Source organism: Diabrotica virgifera, chromosome 2, assembly GCF_917563875.1.
Source record: "Diabrotica virgifera virgifera chromosome 2, PGI_DIABVI_V3a".
NCBI classification, from domain to species: domain Eukaryota; kingdom Metazoa; phylum Arthropoda; class Insecta; order Coleoptera; family Chrysomelidae; genus Diabrotica; species Diabrotica virgifera.
The window spans coordinates 188,488,031-188,501,255 of NC_065444.1; the positions used below are offsets into that span (position 1 = coordinate 188,488,031).

General features: G+C 32.1%; 1 protein-coding gene across 2 annotated transcripts in view; it reads right to left on the bottom strand.

Moving 5' to 3' along the window:
- LOC114326786 (5-hydroxytryptamine receptor 1-like) overlaps positions 1-13,225 on the bottom strand; it is a 2,054,074-nt gene that overhangs the window by 395,645 nt on the left and 1,645,204 nt on the right. For both annotated transcript variants that reach the window (XM_050642977.1, XM_050642978.1), the window contains one exon: positions 6,731-6,995. In XM_050642977.1, coding sequence (XP_050498934.1) covers positions 6,731-6,995 — 265 coding nt within the window. The remainder of the gene's footprint in view (positions 1-6,730; positions 6,996-13,225) is intronic.

Genomic DNA, 13,225 nt, shown 5'->3' on the forward strand with positions numbered 1-13,225 from the left:
ATGTCACTATTTTTGGGAGTGTTTTGTGTTGTGTGTGTGCGGAATCAACTACATACTTTAGTTTTGCTTATAAACACAGATCTTATTAAATTTTGTGTAGTTCCTAATTATTTTATGTGTGTTGTCTCATATTTAGTTAGCTATAACACTTTTTTTAGTTTCTTGTAAAAGAAAATATATAGTCCGTCCGCTATAACTTTTCCCATGCGGTGCGATTCATTTTCAATCAAATTAAGTCAAAACATAAATTGAAATGAACGTCGATGTGTATATACATTTTGTATACTGTATACTATATACTACACACATCGGCGAACGTTTCACTTTATGTTTTGACTTAATTTGATTGAAAATGAATCGAACCACATGGGGAAAGTTATAGCGGACGGACTATATCTAAGTACCAAAATACAATAAAATAAATTGTGTATTTATAGTAGTTATATTTATATCTAAAAAAAATATGGTCTTATTCTCCAATTTATTTTATCCTGCCTGCAGTAACGCGGAAAAGCTGCAGATATGTCGAGTTGAACCAACTTCTGACCTTCTTCTTCCTCTTCTTCTTCTTACTCCTCGCCTTCCAAAAATATTGTTCCCTGCAGGATGGATTGTAGAAGGCCATGTCTTTATTCATTTGGCATAATATGTCCAAAGCACCTATTATCGATTTGGGTATTTTATAGTGTTTAGTACTTCTCGGTTCTTCTCTACTCTTGTGAGGACCTCGATTATTTGAACATAAAATTTCCGATCCAGTGACTGTGGAAAAAAGAGAATTCGAGTAAACAAAGCAAATGGCTTATGGTGTATGGTTTATATTATGGTATTTAAAATATGATCTTATTATCCAATTGAGTTTACCCTGCTACAGAAAACGCTGAAAATCTGCACAGATATTATGTGGAACCCGGTCCGGGTTCTTTAACCAGGATGTTCTTCTTCCTTGACCTAGTCTTCCAAATACTTTTCCCCGCAGGATGGATTATAGGAGGCCCTATTTGGATTCATTTTCAGCCATAGTTGAAAAGCATGTATCTTCGTTGAAGGTCCACGATTCATCATCATAAAGCAGAATAGAGAACACGTAGCATCATATCGTTCTTACTTTTTTACCAAGAGAGATTGTTACTCTTGAAGAAAGTTCTTTTCCGGTTAAAGTTGGATCTAGATTTTTCGATGCCATCTCTTATCACCTGATTTTTGATCCATTTTGTACTATTTATGAGGCAAAGTTGTAGTGATTTAATATTTCTGCTGGAGATTGGTTTATACATATTGACATCAAATTGTCTGAACATAAAATTTCAGATCCAGTGACTGCGGAAAAAAAGAATTCGTGGAAACAAAGAAAAAGGCAGGACCTAATTCGAAATAAATGAGTATAGATTACTACACTGTGGGAAATGAGATATGTACGAATAAGTGCAAAATGGAGGGAAATGGATGGAATTTGTCATATTTGATTTTTTATGAGAATTGTATTAATTCAGGAATCGGTATTTTATTGGAAAAATGATATTTTCTGCATCATTTCTGGATCACTTAGGTTCATTTTGCATGATACAGTCGAACCCGCTTATTAGAATACCGGTTATAGAAATACCCAGGTTTAAAGAATAACAATTTTGGGACCCGAAACATTATTCCTAGCCACCAATGATCGGTTATTAGAATATCCCGGTTAAAGGAATAATTTTTCTTGGCACGAAGGCTATTCTACGGGTTCGACTGTATATTGAAAAGTTAATGGCACTGGCTGATTTTATTGCCTCTCTTTAAATGATTTACCTATGTCAAATATATATTTATGCTGTAGAATTCTTATTCAATTTTTAGGTGTTTTAAGAGACAGAGTGTTTAATACTGTGTGTCACTATTTCTTTGAGTGTTTTGTGTTGTGTGTGTGGAATCAACCACATCATTAGTTTTGCTTATAAACACAGATCGTATTGAATTTGTGTACTTCCTAATTATTTTATATGTGACTCGAATTGAATCAAAACGAAACGTATATTTTATTTTTGTCATACCTTACTCGGTTTTAGAGTACAAAATGACCCCGTTTCATATAAGCAATATGCGACGCATTATTGGAGTGTTCTCCTAGCGGCACCGCTTGGTACTAGTGTACCTCGGTTAACAGATTACTTGATACGTGGTCGAAATTATTTTTCACTCATTTTATTTTATATGTGTTGTCTCATATTTAGTTAGTCATAATACTTTTTTTGAGTTTCTTGTAAAATAAAATATAAGTAACAGAATACAATAAAATAAATTGTATATTTATAGTCCTCTAAGAAAATATTGTCTTATCCTTCAATTTATTTTATCCTGCCTGCAGCAACGCGGAAAAGCTGCAGATATGTCGAGTTGAACCAACTGATCTTCTTGTTCTTCTTCTTCTTCTTCTTCTTAGTCATCGCTTTCCAAAAATATTTTTCCCTGCAGGATGGATTGTAGTAGGCCATATCTGTATTCATTTGGCATATTATATCCGAAGCACCTACTATCGATTTGGGTAGTTTAGAGTGTTTAGTACTTCTCGGTTCTTCTCTGCTCTTCTGAGGACCTTGATTATCTGAACATCAAATTTTCGGTCCAGAAACTGCGGAAAAAAGAGAATTCGAGTAAACAATTCGGTTGATATTATGGTATTTAAAATATGGTCTTACCCAATTTTCCAATTGAGTTTACCCTGCTATAGGAAACGCTGAAAAGCTGCACAGGTATTGTGTGGAACCCGGTCCGGGTTCTTTAACCAGGATGTTCTTCTTCCTTGACCTAGTCTTCCAAATACTTTTCCCCGCAGGATGGATTATAGGAGGCCCTATTTGGATTCATTTTCAGCCATAGTTGAAATGCATGTATCTTCGTTGAAGGTCCACGATTCATCATCATAAAGCAGAATAGAGAAAACGTAGCATCATATCGTTCTTACTTTTTTACCAAGAGAGATTGTTACTTTTGAAGAAAGTTCTTATCCGGTTAAAGTTGGATCTAGATTTTTCAATGCCATCTCTTATCACCTGATTTTTGGTCCATTTTGTACTATTTATGAGGCAAAGTTGTAGTGCTTTAATGTTTCTGCTGGAGATTGGTTAATATATATTGACATCAAATTGTCTGAACATAAATATTCAAATCCAGTGACTGCGGAAAAAAAGAATTCGAGGAAACAAAGAAAAAGGCAGGACCTAATTCGAAATAAATGAGTATAGATTACTACACTGTGGGAAATAAAAAATATACGAATAAGTGAAAGATAGAGGAAAATGGATGGAATTTGTCATATTTGATTCTTTATGAGAACTGTATTAATCCACGGCTCTTTATTTTATTGAAAAAGTGATATTTTCTGCATCATTTCTGGATCATTTATGCTCATTTTGCGTGATATATTGAAAAGTTTATGGCATTTTCTGATTGTATTGCCCCTCTTTAAATGATTTAGCTATATCAAATATATACTGATGAGATGCATGGCGTAGAATTTTATTCCGTTCCTAGGCATTCCAACTACAAAGTGTTTAAAACTTTGTGCCGCTATTTCTGTGTTATGTATGGAATCAAATACATTATTTTTGTTTCTAAGTATAGAATTATTAAGATTTTTGTATTTACTAATTATGGTGTGTACATTATCTTATTATTTTAAATTAGTTATACAACTATTTTTGTGTTTCCTGTACAATAAATATCATAATTAAAATGGTGTAAGTTTTCAAGGTTCTATAGGATGTTCTTCTTCCTAGATCCAGCCTTTCAAATATTTCAACCCTGCAGGATTCCTTGTAGAAGGCGATATCTGGATTGATTTCGCATAATGTGTCCGAAGTATTGAAGCCTTCGAGACTTTATGGTATTTAGTAACTCTTGCAGTGAAAAAAGTCGGCCACTGCAGTAAGAAATTTTTTTTTCACGGGTTTTCTGCCAGGTTTCATATATATATGATCGTTGTTTCCATGGAAACATGCACAATACAAACACAATTATTGTTGTTAAACAAAATGTGCTAAAACAAAACTTACCAGGCATTACATTTCAAAACTGTTCTAATATAACTAGATATTAAATATAATTTTAAATAAATAAAGTAAATAAATACCTAATAAGAACATTAAAAACCTACGTATGTGTATATGTTTCAGTTTAGGCATATAATATAATACACCTAAAAGCACATAAATTATTTAATTTTGAAGTGTGAACTCTTGAAAAAAAAATGCATCCATAGAAAAAGTGCAGTGTACAACACATGAGAAAATAACATATTTCTCCCTCGCTTGATTTGCGTCACTCGCCTCGTGCTGCGCTTGTGAGGATTATGTTTTTTTCTTACTTGTACAATATACTAATTTAACGGAATAATAATAAGGCATTGTTCGTCAGCAATAACTTTTCCCATGCGTCACGATTCATTTTCAAACAAAATAAGTCAAAACATAAAGTGAAACGTACGCCGATGTGTGTATTACATATACAGTATACAAAATGTATATACACATCGACGTTCGTTTCACTTTATGTTTTGACTTAATTTGTTTGTAAATGAATCGTGACGCATGGAAAAAGTTACAGCTGACCAACAATATATCCCACAAAGCAACTAAAACGATATTCTGAATACATATTTCAGAACAGTATATATATTGAAATTGATTTTTTCTATAATAAGCCAAATAGTGGCATGTAGGTATTAGAATTACTAGTGGAAAGATGAATTATTTTATCGTCGCGAAGTTAATTAGGCATTTTTGAATCCTTTAAAAAGATAATAATAAGAGGATCCAGCAAACCTTTAGCTAACCTGCATATTCATTTGAAACAGGACCAGATTTTCACTTGGGAAAGGACACACAGTAGCACCACATCCAAAACAATAATTATTTTTTAAATATCATATCAGCTGAATATTGTAGATTTGTTCCTTTAATTTGGTAATAATTAGAAACAAAAATCTTTAAGTTTTTAATTTGTGACCCCTTTATTTTTAGGTTAGTCATATCCATTGATTATGTCACCGGGCTTTTAAAAGGACACCCTTAAAAAAATACCGTATTTTTAAGAGAATCTCTTCCAAATTTTCCTTTTGTAATTCTTGGTAATCCTAACAACTAAATATTTTAAAAATTGATGAAAAAAATTTCGGCCATCTTTGGTGTAACAACCACTGGACTTTATTACCAAAATTTTAGTTTTGTTTGTGTTGCTGTGTAAGGATTGTTATTTTCTAACATCGTTTATCTTATTGAACAAATAGTAGTATTTTCTCTAGGGTTCACAAAAATAGGATCGTCGCCAAAACATACATACATATACACTAAGCATCACAATTAACGCACCACCTTAAAAATGGGACATTTTTGATGTCTCGTATTTCCTAAACCTGTTGTCCGATTTGAGTAATTTTATATTATATGTTATATCTTTATTAATCAAGAATATCGTTGTAATAATATTGTTGCTAAACAGGTAAGTGTCATTGTATACCGGGTGTAACAATGTTAGTGTGTTTTTTCCTCAAAGTTCGGAACACCCTGTGGGATAATCCAGCGTATATCAAATATTGAAATTTGAAATCAACTGTAGCCTTAGGCTTTCTTAACATTTTGATTTTTGATTCATTCGCTTATGTTGGATAAGAAAAAAGTTGGGTACTTTTACAACTAGCAACGTTCTTCATCAATACAGGGTGTTTCTAAATAAGTGCGACAAACTTTAAAGGATAATTCTGCATGAAAAATAATGGCCGTTTGTTTTATGGCCGCAAATGCTTGGTTTTCGAGATACTAGATGTTGAATTTTTTTTTACAAACTGATTATATATTTATTGCTCAAAAACCGGTTGAGGTATGCAAATGAAATTTAGGTGGTTTTAAGAGGTAGTTATTGCGCATTTTTTGACATACAGCTAAGAATTTTATACTTACCATTGGCGTGCATACGGGTCATATTACCCTGTCATATTACCCGTATGCACGCCAATGTAGAATATAAAATTCTTAGTTGTAAGTCAAAACATGTGCAATAACTGCCTCTTAAAACCTACCAAATTTAATTTGCATATCTCAACCGGTTTTAGAGCAATAAATAAATCGTCAAATTGTAAGAAAAATTCAACATCCCGTATCTTGGAAACGAAGCATTTGTGCATTTGTGGACATATGTTTATTAAGCAAACGGTCATTATTTTTCATGCACAATTACCCCTACCAAGTTTTTTTGCACTTATTTAGAAACACCCTGTATTGATGAGGAACGTTGCTAGTTGTTAAGGTACCTAACTTTTTATTATCCAACAAAAGCGAATAAATCAAAAAGAAAAATATTCAGAAAGCTTATGACTACAGTTGAGTTTTAATTTCAATATTTTATATGCGCTGGAGTATTCCACGGGGTGTTCCGAACTTTGAGGAAAAAACACACTAACATTGTTACACTCGGTATACAATGACACTTAAATGTTTAGCAACAATATTATTACATCGATTTTCTTGAATAATAAAGATATAACACATTAAAAAAATCACTCAAATCGGACAACAGGTTTAGGAAATACGACACATCAAAAATCTCCCACTTTTAAGGTGGTGCGTTAATTTTGACGCTTACTGTATTATAGTGGATTGATATTTCATACAATAAACTATATTATTTAAGAAAATAAGAAGAATACTTGACAATTTTAAATGTAAATCAAATAAAAACACCAAAGCGTACTTACCATTGTATTCGTGCTCGCTGAACTTGACCGATGGTTTACCCTCGCTGGATTCGCTGGCGAAGGACTTTGACTAGAGATCTTGTTTTCTGGGGGCCCTCCACCATTTTTTACACTAATCTCTAAATAACAGTGGCTTTCTAGGTGGCTCTGGGCCCGTTTTTCTTCATTGACTATCCGACGAGCGGCTCGAAATATCTTGTAATAAACTACCATCATCACAGTTAGAGGTATGTAGAAACTACACATGGTTGCGTACAATTGGTATCTGTAAAATCATAACATACAACAGTAAGTGTTTTGAAACTAGTAATACAAAAAAAATATTTAAAGAACAACCAAGCTATTAACATATTTCGCTCTTAGTGCATTTCTGCTGAACAATTTGCATACAGTATGGTGCAAATGAAAGGAATAAATTCGTTATTTCGTAAACCGGCAACTTTTAGGAAAAATCCCGAAATAGGTCGATTTTTATTTTTAAATTATGATATTTTGGCATATATTTTATGTCATACTAGTGACATCATCCATCTGAGCGCGATGACGTAATCGATGATTTTTTAACGAGAGTAGGGGTTATGTGATAGCTCATTTGAAAGGTCATTCAAATCTCTATTCAGTAATATAAAAATTTACATAATTATTTGTACAGGGTGTCAAAAATAATTTTTTAATTAAACTATTTGACAAAAAAAAACAGGAATATATGTAATTTATTTAACTCAGAATACATTTTGCTGTTGGTCGAAAACAGGAAAAAAATGTCTACTTCAGAAGTAAACATTGCTTTTCGATTAAATTTACTGTCCGAGCCAGCTCCCGCCAGCCACCTGCCTCTTGGAAATTTGAACATTCAGTTTGAATAGATTAATTAGTTTAAGTTTGAATAATTTAAATTTAAAATAATTTTTTGGACCCCCTGTATAAATAATTATGTAAATGTTCCTATTAGTAAATAGAGAATTAAATAACCTTTTAAATCAGCTAGCACACGACCCCTATTCTCATTTAAAAAAATCATTCATTACGTCATCAGGCCTAGATGGATGACGTCACTTATATGACATATATGCCAAAGTATCATAATTTAAAATTAAAAATCGATCTGTTTCGGGATTTTTCCTTAAAGTCACCGGTTTACGAAATAATGAATTTATTCCATTCATTTGCACCATACTGTATATTAAAAATAATACAAACTTTTCAAAACAAATTAGTAAGGGGCACAAGGATCTACGAATGTAGTCCCTCAACAGGGAAATCCGAAAACACGTATTGTTAATGAATTTACTAAGTCATATTTTTATTATATCTTTATTGAACAATAAACATGGTTAGTTAAAATATTGTTTTATTTTCTTCCATTCTGAATTTTCATAGTTCATATTATTTAAGATTAGGACAAGGCGAACACACACCTTTAGAGACTGAGCTAAGCCATGATGGAGGATAGCTATCTTGGTTGGTTGAAATATTATTTTCGAATGGTATTTCAATTAGCTGGGGAGTTTATCGTTCTTCGTTTCACTTAAATATTTAGGCAATCCAGGTCCTGGACAACTCAAATCAGAAGAGAAGACTGAATAGGACCAAAACTCATGAGTTGGTGTACTGTGTGGCAAAGTTAGAAGCGGAGCATTGCGCAACTGGTTTGCAAGCAACGTGTTGGTCTAGCGTGTGATAAAATGAAAAATCAGCGCTTTGTGTGATAGATCGCAAGCAAAAAGCGCCCTAGTGACAATAAAACCAAGTAAAAAGACATCAAAGGTTGACTGTTAGGATACTAAGTAGGTAGTTAGTAAGTTACGATAGACAAAAAGTTACTAATTGGTCAATGATCAAATTGTAGCAGTCTAGTAAAAACAATGCATATTATATTGAAAGTGCTAACTTAAGGCAAACTTGAAATAAGTACTAATGTTTAAATCCAAAAATAATAATTTTTTTTTGTCTTATATTTACGATTTTTTTAATAAATATTCTTGTGATTTTTTCGTCATATTTGTGATATTTAAGTGCAAAATGAAAAAAATAATTAAAAATGCCGAAAACAAATTTATATACCGTTGCGTTGCGGGATATATTATAGACATGACGAACGTCTAAACTTTAACGTTCCACATTGATTAAGCTTTCACACAAGCTTAATCGTACTTTAATCCAAAAAAAGTAGGTATAATACAGCAAAGTGTCTACTCAAAGTTTACTACGAGAACATGCTATATTATTTTGTATGCTATTTATTACAAATTTTAACTGAATAAAAAATTTTCTTTTTTAGAGGCGTAAGCGAACAATGTTTTTTTTGTAGTTTGCAAATTGCACGTGAAATAAGTTTGGCTCTGGTCACTCATAGTTGATGCTACAAAGCCTAAAGGGGATTTATCAAAATCCCCTTTAGATCTTGCGAACAAACTCCTTGTAAAGGAGTTGTTTACGTTAAAAACAGTATCCAACCATCTATAATATACAAAGCTAAAAAAAGATATCCAGAGCCTAATCCCGTCAACAAGTAAACTAGAAAATAATTTCAGATAGATATATAGTTATTTTTCTACGGCCGTGCTAAAAGAGCCACTTTCACGCAGGCATTTCGTTTCCGAAATTTGCACTTTCCCGCACGACGTGCGTGAAAGTAAATTTTCCCGCACGGTGTGCGGGAAAGTAAAATACCTTGTAGTTTAGCATTTAGCATTATGATATATTATAATACATGCAATAAACTAATATTTAGATATTATTTACTAACGTATTTCAAATTTATTTTTTGTGTTCATATTTTAATGAAATTAGCTCAATTATCTCATTCATAGGAGATTCTGACCAATAAAAAGCTACAGAAATAAAACATAAACTGATTATTTTTTATTGATTTTAACTTCCAATCGTATCGTAAGATATTTGATCACGTGTTAAATTCTGTCCAATCAGATTAAAATTATACTTAGAATTATCTACTGTAGAAAATTACCGATAGAATTTTTTTAAGTAGATTGTTTCTGTTTAATGACAACCAGTTTCCTAGTTTTGACAACTGTCACATTTAAGAAATTATCCATAATATACGTATTAAAAAATAATCTTACGAATATCACACGACAGTAAGAATAAATAAGGAAATAATGCTTCATTTTTATTCAAATTTGGTTGTCATTGGGCAATAGCCACTCGAGCCCTGCAACAAATTTTCGAAAAACTGTCGCATTATTTTCAATTTATTCTCACTCTCTTGTGATATTATAACCGATAATTTTTGATAATATACCGTCGTCAAGTATATTACGTCAGACGAACTTCGTTGCTACGGAAAAATACATTCAGTGACATTAATGACAATTAATATTTTAAAAATTATAAAAGTGATGACTTTCAACCGTCAAATATTTATAACAACTGTGTGTTTAATTATACTAATTTGTACTTACATAAATAAATTAGGTACAACAAAATTTTGGTTTTGAACAGTTTTATTCATGAAATAATCGCAACAAATTGCACTCGATCTCTAAAATTATTGTCGAATTTTTGCCCTCGTTACACTTTGACATAATTTCGCTCCCCTTCGGGTCGTGAAATTAAAACTGTCAAATTGTCACTCGGGAGAAATTCGATAATTTTAGTGCTTTTGTGCAATTACTACTGATTATTTCATTTATAGGAGATTCTCACCAATAGAAAGCTACAGAAATCTGAATTAAATCGATTATTTTTTAATGATTTTAACTTCCAATCGTATAGTAAGATATTTGATCACGTGTTTAATTCTGTCCAATCCCATTAAAATTATACTGAGAATTATTTACTGTAGAAAATTCCCGATAGAATTTTTTTGTTTACCAATTTCCTAGTTTTGACAACTGTCACATTTAAGAAAATATCTATAATATACGTATTAACAAATAATCTTACGGATATCACACGACAGTAAGAATAAATAAGAAAATAATTCTTCATTTTCTACTCAAATTTGTTGTCATTGGGCAATAGCCACTCGAGCCCTGCGGGCTCTCGTGTCTATTGCGAGACAACAAATTTTCGAAAAACTGTCGCATTATTTTCAATTTATTCTCACTCTCTTGTGATATTATACCCGATAATTTTTGATAATTGCCCGTCGTTAAGTATATTACGTCAGATGCCCTTCGTTGGTACGAAAAATAAATTTGGTGACATTAAGGACAATTAATGTTTTAAAAATTATAAAAGTGATGACTTTCAATCGTCAAATATTTATAAACACTTTGTGTTTTATTGTACTAATTTGTACTTACATAAATAAATTACCATAAAATTTTGGTTTTGAACAGTTTTATTCATGAAATAATCGCAACAAATTGCACTCGAACTCTATAATTAATATAGAATTTTAGAGCTCTTGTGCAATTACTACTGATAATTCGATGAAATAAAATTATTTTGACATAATATTTAAAAGTCAGATCAGTAGACAATTACAATGGTTTTGAATCGTCGTCATGAAAACCAATATCGTCGTCATGGTAACCCATTATATTGAAAGTTTGGTTTTGACAACCTTGTCAAAGAATTAATTTGTGTATTTTCACTTCTAAATAAAAATTGATATAACTCTATTTTTTGGGGTTTTTTCCAAACGTACGGCTTTAGAAAAAATATTGTTCCTAACTCATGCGGAAACTGTCTTCTCCGCACTTGACTGCTTGCCCGAACTCCGCTATAGTCTCGTGCGTGAAAGTATCACTTTCCGCACTAGTTAGGAAAATAAATATTTCCTAACAAGTGCGGAAAGTGATACTTTTCCGCACGCCACTGCAGTTTGCCGAACAGCGCAAAGCGGAGTTCGGCAAGCAGTTGAGTGTGGAAAAGAGACTTTCCGCAAGAGTTAGGAACAATATTTTTTCTACGAGCGTTTAAAAAATGACCAAATCTTAATCAATTAATTGAATTAATTAAATATGAAAATACACAAATTAATTATTTGAAAAGGTTGTCAAGACTAAACTTTCAATATAATTGGCTAGCATGATGACGATCTTGGTTTTCATGAGAAATATTCAAAACCACTGTAATTGTCTACTGATTTCACTTTCGAATATTATATCAAAATAATTTTATTCCATCGAATTGTCGTATATAATATCACAAGAGAGAAAATTTTGCCGGCAATATTTTCGACTGGTATAAAAGTTTGTTGCCTGGCAATTTTCGCGAATTAAATTTTGACTTAAATCACGAGACGTCAGTTGAGTAATTTTTTCAAAATTTCATAAGCGAAAATTACCAAAAGGCAACGAACTTGAATGAAACCAGGAGAAAATTTTGCCAATAAATAATTTTCTCTCGAATGATATTCGACAAGACTATTTCACGAGACAATTAATGCACCATATCAACGAAATATAATCTTTATTTATTTGTTATTACCAGACACTTTCGTGACGGATCTGTCATAATTTTGTCGCTGAGAAATCACGTCGTTAAGGAGTTTTGTCAGTAGGAAACGATGCGTTGCTATGAAGTTTTATCAGTTAAAAACAGTCTAGTGAAATAGTCGCGTTAATTTCATTAAAACATGAACACAATAAGAACACATTTGAAGTTGATTAGTAAATAATATCTAAATATTAGTTTATTGCATGTATTATAATTATTTTAAGGCCATATTAAAATTTCTAAATTAAGTAAGGAAAGGTAATGCGGAAAATAATGCGGAAAAGTAAACTAAACTTTCCAAACTTAAACGCATGCGGAAAAATAAACTTTTTTGAACGCTCGAAGAAAAAATATATTACAGTTTATGAGGCAATATATTTGAATAGACATGAATAGACAAGAGACAAATCGCCAAATGGAAGAAAATTATTGGGACGACCGGGAAAAAGATGGTCACACAACGTCAATAATTGAGGCTAAATCTCGAATTAAAACAGGCATGAGCCAAGTAGGAAGAAGAAGAAAGATGTTTGATTATAGTGATTATAATAAGAGAAAATCAACCTACCACTCTGGAGGTTCCAAGTTTCCATTGTTGCTCAAGAAGTATTGAATGACATAGCGGAGGAAACCAGCGATAAATTGATGAAATGCAAAGACGTATAGATAGTGTAGTCGCAACATAGGGGGTCCCGTGGGAAATTCTATTTCGCCGTGATTTGATGGTGGTATTATAGGTTTTTTGGGTCGCTAAATATAACGGAAGGGATGTTATTAATAAATTGTTACAAAAATATCGGTTTATAGTACGTTTTTTCACGGATTTTGCTCTAAATTTTAAAAAACCACTTGGATTGACATGAAATTTGGCATTCACGTAGCTTACGTGTGAAACAAAACAAGCTATATTGTGCCGATATGTGCGTTTACCCTGGATTAGGGATGGGAAAAACCTACCGGTCTAAACCTAAAACCGGTTTTTTACTTCGTAATAACCGGTTTTGCCGGTTGTTTTTTGTCCCAGTTATCACCGGTTTTTTCTTTTTAAAGTAAACACCGGTTATTAGGTTTTCACGGTGATTA